We start from the raw sequence: 17,397 nt of genomic DNA on the forward strand, positions 1-17,397 counted from the left end.
TTTTCAAAATGTAAGGAATCTATTGCCCAGGGATACGTGGAGGAGGGGGTTGGGTAAGTCTCTAAATGTAGTAATAATGATTAATTTTTTGTGTGTACTAGAAAACTCTACTTTTGTTAAATGAAAATTATTTGAAAATTGTTTGCTGAAACATTTTTAGAGTGAATGCTTAAGCATATGTTCACTAGATAGTGCTATCAAAGCCATAAAGTCAAAATTCTTAGAAAACTTAAATTAGAATTAAATTAGAATATTCAATCAGTACTTCATATGTTTTTGCAATTTTTATGCTGAAGGCCTTTTGTGGTAATAATTTATGAATCTGTAACCCAGAGCAGTAAACCTTAATTAAAAGAGAAAAAAATGGGTATTACTTAGACATAAAGTAAGAAATGCACTTTTCATATTTCACAAAGCAGTTATTTTGGTTCAGCCATGCAAAGCTTCAAGATCTGATAAAACTAGCAAAACGTGGGAAAGGTTGTCAGTGTGGCATTCTCCTGTACATGCAGCAAAGGAAGTGGCTCCCTTGTTTCATTCCCTTTCATTGACTGCTTTTCATGGTTGTTTTTTAACAGCTTTTTTGAGGTATATATATTTTTAGTTTAAAAAAAAATTCCACACTGAGAAGAAGCCTAAGAGGTACATTTTAAATACCACAAACTATACCCATTTTACCTCTCATTGATTCAATTTGGCATTCATCTGTTTCTTAGTGTATGTGTATGTGTGAGTTTTATGTTCGTATATTCTATTGTTTTCTCCCTGTGTGGGACTGAGTCTGATCCGTAAAAGTTGAGATAGCCTTTGTGGCAACTATAAATCATAGTTACAGCAGAAATTAGACTGTCGTAGGAGTGAAATTTGTGTATGGCATGACACCTTCTTGATTATGGGTGTGTGTGTGTAAAGTTTCACTTCTCTTGTACAGGCGGTCCATGTCTAACTGGAAGCTGTCCAAAGCACTCTCTCTGGAAATGATTCAGCTGAAGGAGAAGGTGGCCAGATTTTCCTCATCATCCCCATTCCAGAACCTTGAGATTATTGCAACACTGGGCGTTGGTGGGTTCGGAAGAGTTGAGCTTGTAAGGGGTTTACGTTTCAAGCATCTGAGAGAAGCCTTTTGACTTTTTTTTGTTTTATATTCCAGCATATCTTGGAGGAATGTATGAATTGTTACTGGTATCTTAAATGTTGCTTTGAACTGAAGTTGAGAAAGTAAATTTTCACTCTGTATATTGTATAGTAGCAGGTCTGTGCTAGTAAGTAACTTGTAATAATCACCTGCTAGTTCAAGCTTATATCACATCTTTTGTGAATTTTCTTCTCGATAATTATCAATATACCAAGTAAGCACTTCCAAAAGGAAACATAAAATAATGTATTTTCTAACAGCAAATGTGTGTCTATATACATTCATGACACATTTAGTCTCCATACACTAAAGAAGAATGTGTCAAGTGAAAATGCCATAGAAATGAAATATTCAATGTTATAGTTGTGTTCTTTAAACAACTCCAGTACCATGTCTGTATTTCACCTTCATTATTTTCAATATTGCTCAAAATTTCATATTGTGAGAAAAGAAGATGAATGAAAGGGAATATTTGGGCCGGGCGCGGTGGCTCACGCCTGTAATCTCAGCACTTTGGGAGGCCGAGGCGGGCGGATCACGAGGTCAGGAGATCGAGACCATCCTGGCTAACACGGTGAAACCCCGTCTCTACTAAAAATACAAAAAATTAGCCGGGCACGGTGGCGAGTGCCTGTAGTCCCAGCTACGTGGGAGGCTAAGGCAGGAGAATGGCATGAACCGGGGGGCAGAGGCTGCAGTGAGCTGAGATCGTGCCACTGCACTCTAGCCTGGGTGAAAGAGCGAGACTCCTTCTCAAAAAAAAAAAAGAGAATATTTGAAGAGAAGCCTTCTGTAGTGCTGATCAGGATATCTGGGAACTTACAGCCTGATTTCAGTTGTGCCTTCCACATCACCCTCTCTTTGAGCTATCGGCTTCCAAGGAGTAGCACAAGTGGTACTGTCAGAACAAGTTTTCCAAGGAAAATGTGGAATAGAGATCTGTGGCCTTACTGGGTACAGATGGCTCTGAGGCCTTGGCAATTACCAAGTCCTTCTTTGCCCATCAGATTTTTAAGGATTCACCATACCTTATCTTCTGGGAACTCTGCTGACCTGTTGGTCTGCTGGCTGGCTTTGGGCATGAGCAGATTTGAAATGCTGTCAGGAGAGTCTGGACAGTACGCCTCAGACCCAGTCCTTACTTCATCTCTGATCGGGGTGGGGACAAATGGTTCCTTAGGATAAATAATGTGTGTAATGTCTCTTATACCTTATGGAGAGATAAAGATAATACCTGTCTGCAGTGGTATTTTTCGTGAAAGTTTGTGGAAAAAGGATTCAATTAACAAAGCTGAGATCTGTTTTCTAATAATAATTGAAGCAGTAAATCCACCATTGATTTAAAAGTCATGGGCAGCACTAATGGCAAACATGAGCCAAATATGGAGTGCAGCCATTTCTGCACAATCTAGTTACTTATCTAGCATAGTCTGCTGATGGAGTTTTAAATCTATCAAACAATTATTTTAAAATGTTTATTTCCTTTTAAGGAAATACTTGATCGTGCATCTAGACTAGTACTGTTTAATAGAACTGTGCTGAGGGAAATGTCCCACATCTGTGCTATTCAATAGGGTAGCCACTAACTAGATGTGACTATTGAGCTTTTGAAATGTGGCTAGTATAACTCAGGAACTGAATTTTTAATTTTATTTAATTTAAATTTACATAACCTCATGTGATTTGCAGTTATCATATTGGATGGTACAGATACAGAGCTTGATTTCATATATGTTGCTTTAGGCTGGGTGCAGTGGCTCATGCTTATAATCCCAGCACTGTGGGAAGCCAAGGTGGAAGGATTGCTTGGGCCCAGGAGTTTGAGATTAGCCTGAGCAACATAGTGAGGACCCACCTTTATAAAAAATACAAAAATTAGCTGGGTGTGGTGGTTTACACCTGTAGTCCCAGCTACTCAGGAGGCTGAGATGGGAGGATAGCTTGAGCCCAAGAGGTCAAGGCTGCAATGAGCCCTGATTGCACCACTGCATTGTGGGCGACAGAGTGAGACCCTGTCTTAAAATATAATAATAATAATAATAATAATATATCTTGCTTTGAAAGCAAAGTGAATAATAAGAAAAAAATGGCAATTCTAGTCAAAGTTTTTTATGTCACCCGATTAAAAATAGAATAGCTATCTAAATATTAAGTCTAACAGAATTTTTTTTGCTTTAATTCAAAAATTTTAGAGCCACATCCCAGATAGATGAACTATTCTAGAAATAGTGATGAAAGGGAAGTGTGTACACTTGAATTAAAGTTCTCAAAGGGATAAGTGGCTAAGGGCTTCCATACTAATTAAACATGAAACAGTTTTAACTCTCATCGATTAGCATGTTTTATAGAGATGCAAGTTAATTTTGAGGTATCTTTCCATTTCTTACATAGGTTAAAGTAAAAAATGAGAATGTCGCTTTTGCTATGAAGTGTATAAGGAAGAAGCACATAGTTGACACCAAGCAGCAGGAGCATGTCTACTCAGAGAAGAGAATCCTAGAGGAGCTGTGCTCTCCATTCATTGTGAAGTAAGTGAGCAGTTGGCTTCCAAGGACTTAGGATTTTCAGGCTCTTTATTTATGTATTTACTTAAATTATTTTTATTTTTAATTTTTGTGGGTACATAGTAGGCATATACATTTATGGGGTACATGAAATGTTTTGATACAGGCATGCAATGCATAATTACAGCATGGAAAATGGGGTATCCATCCCCTTGAGCATTTATCCTTTGTGTTACAAACAATCCACTTATACTATTTTAGTTATTTTACAATGTCCAATTAAATTGTTACTATGATCCCCCTGTTGTGCTATCAATTGCTAGATCTTATTCTTTCTTTCTATTTTATTTTGTACCCGTTAACCATCTTCCCTTCCTGCATGTTTCCCCACTACCTTTCCCAGGCTCTGGTAACCACTCCTCTATTCTCTATCTCCATGAATTCAATTGCTTTGATTTCTAGACCCCACAAATAAGTGAGAACATGTGATGTTTGTCTTTCTATGTCTGGCTTATTTCACTTAACATAACGACCTCCAGTTCCATCCATGTTGTTACAAATGACAGAATCTCATTTTTTTTGTATGGTTGAGTAGTACTCGGCTCTTGTTTTAAACTTTCCATGCAAGAGGACAGAACGAAGAGGTGGAGGAGGCCCCACTCTGGATTCTCCAACCCAGTCACAGCAACAGTACTAAGTTTGAGATCTGGGTTCAGATGTTTTCCAGTTGTTTTGATTCTTTTTCTTTTTTTCTTTTGAGACGGAATCTAGCTGTGTCGCCCAGGCTTCAGTGCAGTGGCGCGATCTCTGCTCACTGCAAGCTCCGCCTCCAGGGTTCATGCCATTTTCATGTCTCAGCCTCCAGAGTAGGTGGGACTACAGGCGCCTGCCACCACGCCTGGCTAATTTTTTTTTTTTTTTTTTTTTTTTTTTTTTTTTTTTTATTTTCATGTCTCAGCCTCCAGAGTAGGTGGGACTACAGGCGCCCGCCACCACGCCTGGCTAATTTTTTTTTTTTTTTTTTTTTTTGTATTTTTAGTAGAGACAGGGTTTCACCGTGTTAGCCAGGACGGTCTTGATCTCCTGACCTCGTGATCCACCCACCTCGGCTGGATTACAGGCGTGAGCCACTGCGCCCAGCCTGTTTTTATTCTTGAGTAGACATCACAAAAATGTGTGTGTGTATATATATGTGTTTGAGTATGTGTGTGTGTGTGTGTGTGTATATATATATATATGAATATAAAATTATTGAGGAATAGTTTGAACTGGTTATTTTATTCAGAGTTAATGCAGAATTGGGGACTAGGGAAGCAAGGATTTGTGTGAAACTCCTCAGAGAGCATCCTGATCTTGAATTTCTGCAGAAGGCAGCATTTGGGCACATGTGGGAAGCCAAGGGGGAATGTACCCTGGTCCTAGTAGTAGCTAGGTACCAAAACATCCATCTTCTAGTAGTTATTCTTTCTGTAGCTGTCACAAGAGTTTGCAAAGAAATATTAATTATTATAGACCACAGCTCTGTATCCTTGTGAATTCATGGGTAGTGGCCTAAGCCAGTTTATGCTTTCATATATGTCGTAATGCCCCAGAGTGTAGTTTTAGTGATTTCTGGGTAATGTAAAGTGTCCCTGCAACGGCTAGAATTTATGCTTTTTGATCAAATGCTTTAAAAGACTCTTTCTCCCTATCCATCTTTCCAGACCCACTTTTTTCCCCAAGATCAACAAAGGAGTTTGAACCCAGGCAGTGCTGGCAATAGAGAGTCATCCAATTATCTTTATATTATGTTCCCAGAATGGATGCCTTTTTAAAATTAATATTTTGTTAACAAGCTATGATGAGCAGCTTCAGGGCATGGATTAGATTGCATTCATTGTCTTATCTTCAACTCTTTCCAAAGTGCCTGGCATGTAGTCAGGCAATAATATGAAGAATAAATATTAATGACAACATTTATTGAGAAATTAACGTACATCAGGTGCTGTTCTAAGCTATATCTATATGTATAGATAATCAACACATTTATCTCACTGGTCAATTAGAATAAAATGGATACATATATTTTTCAATGAATATATATCAATAATATACATAATAATATGTAATCCGTATAGAGTAAAATGAATATATATGTTCATTGAGAAACAATGAGAAAACAGAGGTTGCATAGCTAATAAATGTCTGATCTGGATTCAAGCCTTGGCAGCTTAGTTCAGAGCCCACACTTTGAACCACTTTACCTGATTGCTTCTTCTATCTGTATGTGATATGGCTGTTCTACTGTCTGCTTTGGTCTGGGTGTGGTGCTAGGGAGAAAAGGGGGTCTCTTGATGATTAAGGCCCCAAAACTGCTTTTACACAAGGTTGAAATATGATGCCCTGCCTAGGTGCCGCTTCAGAACTGAGGCTCCCATTCCCCCAGCTTCAAGGAGTGTGGTTGTCAGCTGAGGACTCTAGCTCAGTTCCTCTCTGGGCATTGGTTTTTGTTTTTATTTGGTGAAGAGAACCACCTTGCTCAAGTGAGCAACATAGTGAGGACCCACCTTTATAAAAAATACAAAAATTAGCTGGGTGTGGTGGTTTGCACGTGTAGTCCCAGCTACTCAGGAGGCTGAGATGGGAGGATAGCTTGAGCCCAAGAGGTCAAGGCTGCAATGAGCCCTGATTGCACCACTGTGTTGTGGGCGACAGAGTGAGACCCTGTCTTAAAATAATAATAATAATAATAATAATAATAATAATAATATATCTTGCTTTGAAAGCAAAGTGAATAATAAGAAAAAAATGGCAATTCTAGTCAAAGTTTTTTATGTCACCCAATTAAAAATAGAATAGCTATCTAAATATTAAATCTAACAGAATTTTTTTGCTTTAATACAAAAATTTTAGAGCCACATCCCAGATAGATGGCATGTAGTCAGGCAATGCATGCCTTCGGGGACATGCATCCAACAACTGCAGAGCCTCTTGAAGCTGAGGCTTTTGTCGAAACTAAAACATAGCCCAATTCTATGTCCTCCCTCCCCCACAGGTGTTGTTTCCAATTGCACTCCCCACTAATCTTACTGCTTGCAAATCTCAGTCTCAGAGTCTATTTTCAGGGGAATCCAACATCAATTAACCAACTAGGGGATATAAGACATTGACATGAATAACTAGTATGCAAGGCAAATCTTAAAGGTGACATATTCAGAGGTCTCTGAGGTTTTGGAAAAAGGAGAGGACATATTTGATAGGTGGGATAATGAGATGTTTTGTTAAAAAGATGGCCTTGGAGGTTGGCCCTGAAGAATGGATAACATTTTTACGGTAAAACTGAGATTAAGAAGTTCAGTCTGTGGTTAGAGAAAGGCCAATCTAAGTGAGATCCACGGGAGCAGAAGCAAGGCAGTAGGGAAATCAAAGAGGATTTGGCGCGCGAAGCCCAGTGTAGTTGTGGGGTATTTATATGGAGATGAGGATCATTGTTCATAATGTTAATGATGATCGTTCTAAGCAACTTTAAAAAGGTTTTTAACTAGATGTCTAATAATAACCATGTTTTTATCTGTCTTCACAGATTATATCGTACTTTCAAGGACAATAAGTATGTATACATGCTTCTGGAGGCCTGCTTAGGTGGGGAGCTATGGAGTATATTAAGGGACAGGTAATGAAAAAGTTTGTGTGCTCACGTCTGGTCTAAGGGATGCTATATTTATAATCATTAAAAAAGGCATTGAGGAAATCATTAGGAAATTATTATAACAAAATATCCCTTGATAAAATAAAGTAGTAATAGTGATATTTTCTTAGCTAACGCTACAATAGTGCCCTAACACCATGTAAGGTAGTTGTTGTCATCTGTTTTAGAAAGTAAAGAATCCCAGACTAGAGAGGAGGTGAACTATCCCAGGTTACATGACTAGTATAAAGCAGAATCAGGGTAAAAACCCAGATGTTTCTGATTCCAAATCTCCTAGCAGAAGCAGTGTGATAAACAAAGGTGGGGGTGGGGAGTGGGTAAGCCCTCACTGAAAAGCAGAGCAAGATGCCTGCAAAGATTCAGTTTTACACAAGGGGGTGATTTTCACACAATTAAAATCATAGATACATACTAAGCACCACCTATGTAAAAGGCTCCATAGTGCACGGTGGGAGTCAGGAGGAGATGCTCTAGACAGTGTGGACTTTTCTAACCAAAAAGTAAAAAGTAGAAACTTTAACGAGTTTAGAGTTTCCTTGGGAGGCAAAACATTTCATTGTTTAGTGAGAAAACTAAGTGATGACAAAGAAGTTGGAAATTTGTAGTTAAATGCCAAATAGTGTTGTAGATGGTGACCTCCGAGGAGGGGAGAGAGAGAGAATGTGATGAAAGAGGAAGGATTTGAATTAAACTCTAAACATGACCCAAATTTGGAAAGGCAGAGAGGCAGGGAAACTGCTTTAAGACAAAGCAGGGAAGTTGGGGTAGTATTATGTCTCTTTGTGGATGGTGAACGGAAGAATTTGGGTAGAAGTTAAGGGCAACAGAAGACATGAGAAGGTAGGTTGGCATTGGATTGTGGGGATTGATGCAAGGCCACATATTCACAATCAGACCCGTGCCAGTGTTTTTCAAAGTTGGCCGCACATTGCATTCACGTGGAAAGCTTTTACAAAGTAAAAATGCTGGGCCCTAATGCCAGAGGTTATGATTCATTTAATCTGGGATGGGGTCCAGTAAATGATTTTTTAAATGCTTCTCAGGCAATTTTAATGTGCATTTATGGTTGAGAATCACTGACTTAGGCAAGGAAAGAACATTGAGCATCTGAATAGAAGATGAATGTGTTGTATCAGGAACATTTCATTGGACGGATTTGAATGGGGAGAACTTGGAAGGGTGAGGAGATTTTCATGATACCTGCAAATGCATTAGCCTCTTCTGTCTTTGCTTCAGTAGGCAAATTTGTTGAGAAAATCTAAATCATTTTAGAAAGGGGAGTTACTGCTACCTGTTAGGCACTGTGCTTAATCCTGAAAATGCTTCTAAGTAAGTATCACACCTTTTTTATGGATTCTGAGCCTCAGAACAGTTAAACAACTTTCTCAAGGATATAGTGAGTGAAAGAAACAGGAGTCAAACCCAGTTTCTGTCACTCCAAAGCCATGTTTCTCTGTGAGATCATGTGGCAAATCACCACTGCATTAAAAAAAAATTCAGTCTGTAAAACTACACACAGTGCTGACAGAGGGGACTCTAATAAAAGGTCAAGGGGCCCCAAACAGAAAAGACTTATGATTCCATTTCTACCGGGGTTACTCTGACATGCTATGCAAACAGGAAATGGAAATAATCACTTGAGTCATTTTTAAGTCAAGCAATCAACTGCAAAAGTCTGGTTCAAGCTCTCCACTATAGTTGCATTTTCTCCAGAGTTTGTGATGGGTGTCTAAAGAAAGTCTTTGTTTTTGGATTTTTCTCTTTTACATGTTCATGTGTGATTACCAAAAACAGTTGTTGATATTTTAATTTTAGTGAAGTAGTTCTTGTTTGTATCACATATCTCCCTGAATTGCCTTATGATCTGCAAACAGCTTAATTCATGGGTACTATAAAATACATTTTATTGTTGATACCCTGCAAAATATTTATATTGCATAAACTTGCCAATCCAATAATTGATTTGACACCTAGAACAGCACCAAAGACGTGTATCCAGAGCATTAAGAGGGAAAATGATTTCGTTGCAGAGGCAGCTTTGATGAACCCACCTCCAAATTCTGCGTTGCTTGTGTGACGGAAGCATTTGATTACCTGCATCGACTAGGTATTATCTACAGAGACTTGAAACCAGAAAACTTAATTCTAGATGCTGAGGGTTACCTTAAATTGGTAAGACAACTTTTCTCACTTACAGTCTCATATGAGATGTTTCCCCTGGCAAAAGTAGTGTTATAGTTGCAATTTTCTTTTTAATTTTGGTGCAGCTGTTATTCTCTCTTTGGGGGTATGGCCTTTGATACTTCCAGACAATATAGGGAGCGATGTTATGAGTACATTATTTTTGACCTAAAGATTTAATGTCTAACCGTATTTGTGACTCCTACTGAAGGTTCACATAATAGAATGCCTTTAAAATTGGATTTTATCAGTATTTTTGTTTAATTTTTAATAATTTTAACTATTTTTAAATTGATTCTTGCTATCCATAGGGAGTGGCTATAAGGAATAATAAAAGAAGATAATATGATTTCTACCCCAAGATATCCACTGTGTATATATAAAGAGAAGATAAACATAGAGACGTTAGTAGTTTTCTTGAAATCTTTTGAGGTGATTATAACGGGGCCCCAGGGTTTAACATCACAAGCCTGGAGTACAGGCTGCTTGAGGACACAGACTTTCCTGGCTGTCCGTCTTTGCAATCTGCCGGTCCCTAATATGACTCCTTTGCATGGTATACTAAAGAAAAAATTACTACTAGTCACAAACTGCTTTCAGCGAGAAGCTATAATAGACTGGACAGTCATAACTGAGGAGAAAGCAAGGCACGTTGGGCCTCGGGAAGGAACCCCATTAGAATGGGGAACCCAAGCTTTTACCTGAGTCCATTTTTACTTCAAGGATGTTAAACCATTTCTGAACTTAACATTTACAAAGATATTAAAATTTCTCACTTCAGACTTTTATAAAGTTCTGGAAATAAAAATAGCTCACATTTAATGGGCAGTTACTATATTTAAAGCTACTATGCTAAACCTTTTACAATTAACCTATTTAACAATCTATAAGATAGGTTAGATAGGTTTCATCACCCACATGTAATAGTTGTATAATTCAGCCATATGAATTAAATTTATTATGTGTAAATGCTAAGATATTTTTCTCTGTGGTAAAAGAGTAAAATAAAAGCCCTTTCATGTGAAATCTGGCTAACTTCCAAGAAACACTTTTAATCATTCAAGCTTTATTTTATCCATGAAAGATAGCTTTGAGAACTGGTGAGGTACGAACACAAGACCCCAATCACTTCTGTTCTTCACAATTCCTTCATTGGTTATGCCTCCTACATCTCTTTAGAGAAACTCCTTGGAGTATTGTAAAAGTAAAACCAACATGAGGGATGCAGGCAATTCAGAAGCTCCATCTCTTTTTTCTCATAACTAATTTTTTTTAAAAAGCTGTTTTTTTAAAAAAACATATTTCATATGTATAGGCATAGAGGTGCTGTTTTTTTAAAAAAACATATTTCACGTGTATAGGCATAGAGGTCAATAAATAACTGCTGTTATCCATTCTGCTAATTCATTTACCAATCAGCTAAACAAAGAGTAAGAACTATAGCCTTCAGTGATTAAAAAGTGAATATTAAATATTTCAATTTCTAGCTATGAATTAAACTATGTACCTTGAAATCCTCTTACTACAAAATGTCTACTGGATGAAACATGAAAAGCAGTATTAAATATATGGCTGAGTTGATAAGACAACATGAGAATTCTTCTGGGGTTTGAAATCAAACTTGAGCAGCAGTGTCTGGTGGAAATCACACATTGAAGCTGCCATCTTACATGCACCTAGCAATCCTAGGTGGTCTAGAGGTTTGATTTTAGTAGCTGTGCCCTCTGGGAACAGGAGACCAAGCGTTGGACCTATGTAGTGTGGGTAGGTGAATCAGAGAACATTGCATGAAACCAGGAATCACATAGATTAAACTCTCAGAGAAATAGGAAACAAGAAAAAAATATCAAATTTGTAATGACAGATTACATGCAAAGAAACATGCTTTTCTCATTATTGGCTCTTGGTAGAGGAATAGAAACCTATCCCTAAGAATTCTTGGCCACAGGTTGGTCTTAGTGGAGGTTGGGTGCCCAGTCTTCAAGGATGGAAAAATCTAAGCAAGAATTTAAATGAGCCGGGCGTGGTGGCTCACGCTTGTAATCCCAGCACTTTGGGAGGCTGAGGCGGGCGGATCACGAGGTCAGGAGATCGAGACCATGGTGAAACCCCGTCTCTACTAAAAATACAAAAAATTAGCCGGGCGTGGTGGCGGGCGCCTGTAGTCCCAGCTACTCGGAGAGGCTGAGGCAGGGGAATGGCGTGAACCCAGGAGGCGGAGCTTGCAGTGAGCCGAGATTGCGCCACTGCACTCCAGCCTGGGCGACAGAGCAAGACTCCGCCAAAAAAAAAAAAAGAATTTAAATGAAATGAATCTATGTTGGTGGCATGCCCAAGTTCCCAAGAATCAATGTATATTCTTTCTGGAAGAATATACTCTCAACTCAGGACACAAAGAGCTACTGGATCGAAAGTTCTAGGGAACATAAGCCAACATTAAAAACATGAATGTATGAGGAAAAAAGCTACTATAGGCATTCGTTTCCAGAAACAAAAAGAGCAGAAGCAGACACATAAGTGCCTCATTTATTGGAGTAATCAGATACAGACTATAAAATAAATACATCTAATATGTTTTAAAACTAAGAGACAGATAAAAAATGAGCAAGGATCAGAAACTCAAAAAAGATCTAACAGATATGGAAGGAAACTGACAAAGCATCTAATAAGAAATTAAGAGTATAATGATTGAAATTATATACGCAATGAAAGCTTTCATTAATGGCGGAGTAGCTTGCCTTGTACTACCCTCTTGATAAGATTAATCATAATTGAAGGCATTAAAAAGAAACAAAAAGTAAATATTCAAGCTTTGTAAAAAGGAAACCATGCTGGGTGAGATCCGCATTAAAACAGCTGTTATACAGCTGTTCACTTCAGGACATTCTTCAGTGTATAAGGAATGGGGAATAAACCTCTAGTTAAAATTGTACCTCATGGTAAGGTAGTGAGCATTTTTTATCAGGTTGTGAACAGGACAAAAATATCTCCTCTTATCACTTGTATTTAACATTGTAATAGGGGTCTTAGCAAATTAAACTAAGAAAGATAAATGAAACCCCCAAATATTATAAAGGAAGAAGTTACCTATTTTTATTTGCAATGTGAATTTTTATTTAGAAAAGTCTGAAGACTCTACCAAAGAGGTACTTGAAACAAGAGGTAAGTTAAGTATGATTATAGGTACAAAGTAATATACAAATATAAATTCTGCATTTATATACTAGCAATAAAAATTTATAAGTGAAATAAAATAATCTTCATAGCACTAAAAATTATAAAATAATTTTGAGTAAATTTAACATGTAAAAAGTATGAGACCTCTACATTAAAACCCACAAAATATCACTGAAAAAAAACCTAAATGGTAAGATATACTACATTCATGGATTAGATAATTCAATATTTGATAAGCTATTCTCCTCAAATTGATCTTAGATTCAATATTACTGCATTAAAAATTTGAGCAGCCATTTTTTTGGAAATGGAGATGTTTATTCTAAAATTTACATAGAAATGCAAAATGATTAGAAGGGTCAATAAATACTTTGAAAAAGAACAAAATTGAAGAATGTATGCTATCAATATCAAGACTATAAAGCTACAGTAATCAAGGCAGTATGATATGGGTTTAGGAAAAGACAAATAACTCAGTCTAGTAGAATAAAGTCCAGAAATAAACATCCACAGTCAGCAAAAGAATCTTTTCAAAAAACATTGCTGAAACAACTGGATATCCATATGTGGAAAAAAATTAACCTAAATCCCACCACAAACCATATACAAAAATTAATTCTAGATGAATCCTAGACCTGTAAATCACCTAGACATAAACATAGGGTAATATTTTCACAATTTGAGGTAGGCCAATATTTCTTAGAATACAAATATTTGCAATATATATTTACATTACAAAAGGCTTGTATCTAGAATATATAAAGAACTCTTACAAATCACTAATAAAAAGACAAATCAATTTTTTTAAATGGTCAGCATCTTAAAAAACCACTTCATGGTGGCTGGCAAGATGGTCAAATAGGAACAGCTCTGGTCTGCAGCTCACAGCAAGATCAATGCAGAAGGCAGGTAATTTCTGCATCTCTAACTGAGATACCCGGCTCATCTCATTAGGACTGGTTAGACAGTGGGTGAGCTGAAGCAGGGTGGAACGTCACCTCACCTGGGAACCACAAGGGGTTGGGGAATGCCCTCCCCTAGCCAAGGGAAGCCATGAGGGACTGTGTTGTGAGGAATGGTGAATTCCGGCCCCAGATACTAAGCTTTTCCCATGGTCTTTGCAACCCGCAGACCAGGAGATTCCCTCAGGTGCCTATATCATCAGGGCCCTGGGTTTCAAACACAAAACTGGGTGGCCGTTTGGGCACACACTGAGCTAGCTGCAAGAGTTTTTTTCTCATACCCCGGTGGCACTTGGAATGCAAGTGAGACAGAACCATTCATTCCCCTGGAAAGGGGACTGAACCCAGGGAGCCAAGTGGTCTAGCTCAGCGGATCCCACCCCCATGGGGACAAGCAAGCTAAGATTCACTGGTTTGAAATTCTCCCTGTCAGCACAGCAGTCTGAAGTTGACCTGGGATGCTCGAGCTTGGTGGGGGGAGGGGCATCCACCATTACTGAGACTTGAGTAGGCAGTTTTACCCTTACAGTGTAAACAAAGCCGCGGGAAAGTTGGTGGAGCCCGCTGCAGCTCAGCAAAAACCGCTGTAGCCAGACTGTCTCTCTAGATTCCTCCACGCTGGGCAGGGCATCTGTGAAAGAAAGGCAGCAGTCCCAGTCAGGGGCTCATAGATAAAACTACTCTTTCCCTGGGAGAGAGCACCCGGGGGAAGGCGTGGCTGTGGGTGCAGCTTCAGCGGGCTTAAACATTCCTGCCTGCTGGCTCTGAAGAGAGGAGGGGATCTCCCAGAACAGAGCTCGAGCTCTGCTAAGGGGCAGACTGCCTCCTCAAGTGGGTGCCTGACCCTTGTTCCTCCTGACGGGGAGACACCTCCCAGCAGGTGTCAACAGATACCTCATACAGGAGAGCTCCAGCTGGCATCTGCCCGGTGCCCCTCTGGGATGAAGCTTCCAGAGGAAGGAAAAGGCAGCAATATTTGCTGTTCTGCAGCCTCACCTGGTAATACAAAGGCAAACAGGGTCTGGAGTGAACCTCCAGCAGACCTGCAACAGAGGGGCATGACTGCTAGAAGGAAAACTAACAAACAGAAAGGAATAGCGTCAACATCAACAAAAAGCACTTCCACCCAAAAACCCCATCTGAAGGTCACCAATATCTAATACCAAAGGTAGATAAATCCATGTAAGTGAGGAAAAAACAGCACAAAAAGGCTGAAAATTCCAAAAACCAGGAAATATAAAATCCTTTACAGAGAAGCAAATGCCGAAAGATTTTGTCACTACGAGGCCTGCCTTACAAGAGCTTCTGAAGGAAGCACTAAATATGGGAAGGAGAAACCGGTACCAGCCACTGTAAAAACATTCCAAATTGTAAAGAACATCAACACTATGGAGAAACCACATCAACTAGTGGGCAAAATAAGCAGCTATCATCATAATGACAGGATCAAATTCACACATAACAATATTAACCTTAAATGTAAACAGGCTAAATACCCCAATTAAAAGACACAGACTGGCAAATTGGATAGTCAAGATGCATCGGTGTGCTGTTTTCAGGAGAACCATCTCACGTGCAAAGACACACATAGGCTCAAAATACAGGGATGGAGGAATATTTACCAAGCAAATGGAAAGCAAAAGAATGCAGGGGTTGCAATCCTAGTCTCTGATAAAACAGACTTTAAACCAACAAAGATCAAAAAAAACAAAGAAGGGCATTACATAGTGGTAAAGGGATCAGTGCAACCAGAAGAGCTAACTATCCTAAATATATATGCACCCAATACAGGAGAACCCAGATTCATAAAGCAAGTTCTTACAGACCTGCAAAGAGACTTAGACTCCTACACAATAATAGTGGGAGACTTTAACTCCACTGTCAACATTAGACACATCAACGGGCAGAAAATTAACAGGAATTTTAAATATTCCTGGAATATTTAATATTCAGGAATTGATGTCAGCTCTGGACCATGCAGACCTAGTAGATGTCTGCAGAACTCTCCACTGCAAATCAACAGAATATATATTCTTCTCAGCACCACATCACACTTATTCTAAAATCGACCACATAATTGGAAATAAAACACTCCTCAGCAAATGCAAAAGAATGGAAGTCCTAAGTCTCTCAGACAACAGTGCAACCAAATTAGAACTCAGGATTAAGAAACTCACTCAAAACTGCACAACTACATGGAAACTGAACAACCTGCTCCTGAATGACTACTGGGTAAATAACAAAATTAAGGCAGAAATAAATAAGCTATTTGAAACCAATGAGCACAAAGACACAACATACCAGAATTTCTGGGACACAGCTAAAGCAGTGTTTAGAGGGAAATTTATAGTAGTAAATGCCCACAGGAGAAAGTGGGAAAGATCTAAAATCAACGCCCTAACATCACAATTAAAAGAACTAGAGAAGCAAGAGCAAACAAATTCAAAAGCTAGCAGAAAACAAGAAATAACTAAGATCAGAGCAGAACTGAAGAAGATAGAGACGTGAAAACCCTTCAAAAAAAGCAATGAATCTAGGAGCTGGTTTCTTGAAAAGATTTACAAAATAGACCACTAGCCAGGCTAATAAAGAAGAAAAGAGAGAAGAATCCAATAGACACAATAAAAAGTGATAAAGCGAATATCACCACTGATCCCACATAAATACAAACTACCATCAGAGAATACTATAAACACTTCTACGCAAATAAAGTAGAAAATCTAGCAGTGGATAAATTCTTGGACACATACACCCTCCCAAGGCTAAACCGGGAAGAAGTTGAATCCCTGAATAGATGAATAACAAGTTCTGAAATTGAGGCAGTAATTAATAGCCTACCAACAAAAAAAAGCCCAAGACCAGATGAATTCACAGCCGAATTCTAACAGAGGTACAAAGAGGAGCTGGTACTACTCCTTCTGAAACTATTCCAAACAATAGAAAAAGAGGAACTCCTCCCTAACTCATTTTATGAGGCCAGCGTCGTCCTAATACCAAAATCTGGCAGAGACACAACAAAAAAAGAAAATTTCAGGCTAATATCCCTGATGAACATCGATGTGAAAATCTTCAATAAGGTACTGGCAAACCGAATCCAGCAGCACGTAAAAAACTTTATCCACCACAATCAAGTCAGCTTCATCCCTGGGATGCAAGGCTGGCTCAACATATGCAAATAAATAAATGTAATTCATTAGATAAAGAGAATGAATGACAAAAACCACAGGATTATCTCAATAGATACAGAAAAGCCCTTTTATAAAATTCAACACCCCTTTATGCTAAAAACTCTCAATAAACTAGGCATTGATGGAACGTATCTCAAAATAATAACAGCTATTTATGACAAACCCACAGCCTGTATCATACTGATTGGACAAAAGCTGGAAGCATTCCCTTTGAAAACCAGCAGAAGACAAGGATGCCCTCTCTCACCACTCCTATTCAACATAGTATTGGAAGTTCTGGCCAGGGCAATCAGGCAAGAGAAAGAAATAAAGCGTATTCAAATAGGAAGAGAGGAAGTCAAATTATCTCTGTTTGCAGATGACATGATTGTATATTTAGAAAACCCCATCATCTCAGCCCAAAATCTCCTAAAGCTGATAAGCAACTTCAGCAAAGTCTCAGGATACAAAATCTATGCGTCAAAATTAGAAGCATTCTTATACACCAATAATACACAGAGAGCCGAATCATGAGTGAGCTCCTTTTCACAATTGCTGCAAAGAGAATAAAAAACCTAGGAAT

General features: G+C 38.5%; 1 protein-coding gene across 1 annotated transcript in view; it reads left to right on the forward strand.

Moving 5' to 3' along the window:
- PRKG2 (protein kinase cGMP-dependent 2) overlaps positions 1-17,397 on the forward strand; it is a 120,799-nt gene that overhangs the window by 67,321 nt on the left and 36,081 nt on the right. The window contains exons 11-14 of the mRNA XM_032149136.2: positions 932-1,085; positions 3,527-3,663; positions 7,202-7,291; positions 9,358-9,499. Of these exons, the coding sequence (XP_032005027.1) occupies positions 932-1,085; positions 3,527-3,663; positions 7,202-7,291; positions 9,358-9,499 (523 nt within the window). The remainder of the gene's footprint in view (positions 1-931; positions 1,086-3,526; positions 3,664-7,201; positions 7,292-9,357; positions 9,500-17,397) is intronic.

This window comes from Hylobates moloch, unplaced genomic scaffold (assembly GCF_009828535.3).
Source record: "Hylobates moloch isolate HMO894 unplaced genomic scaffold, HMol_V3 SCAFFOLD_2, whole genome shotgun sequence".
Lineage (NCBI taxonomy): Eukaryota > Metazoa > Chordata > Mammalia > Primates > Hylobatidae > Hylobates > Hylobates moloch.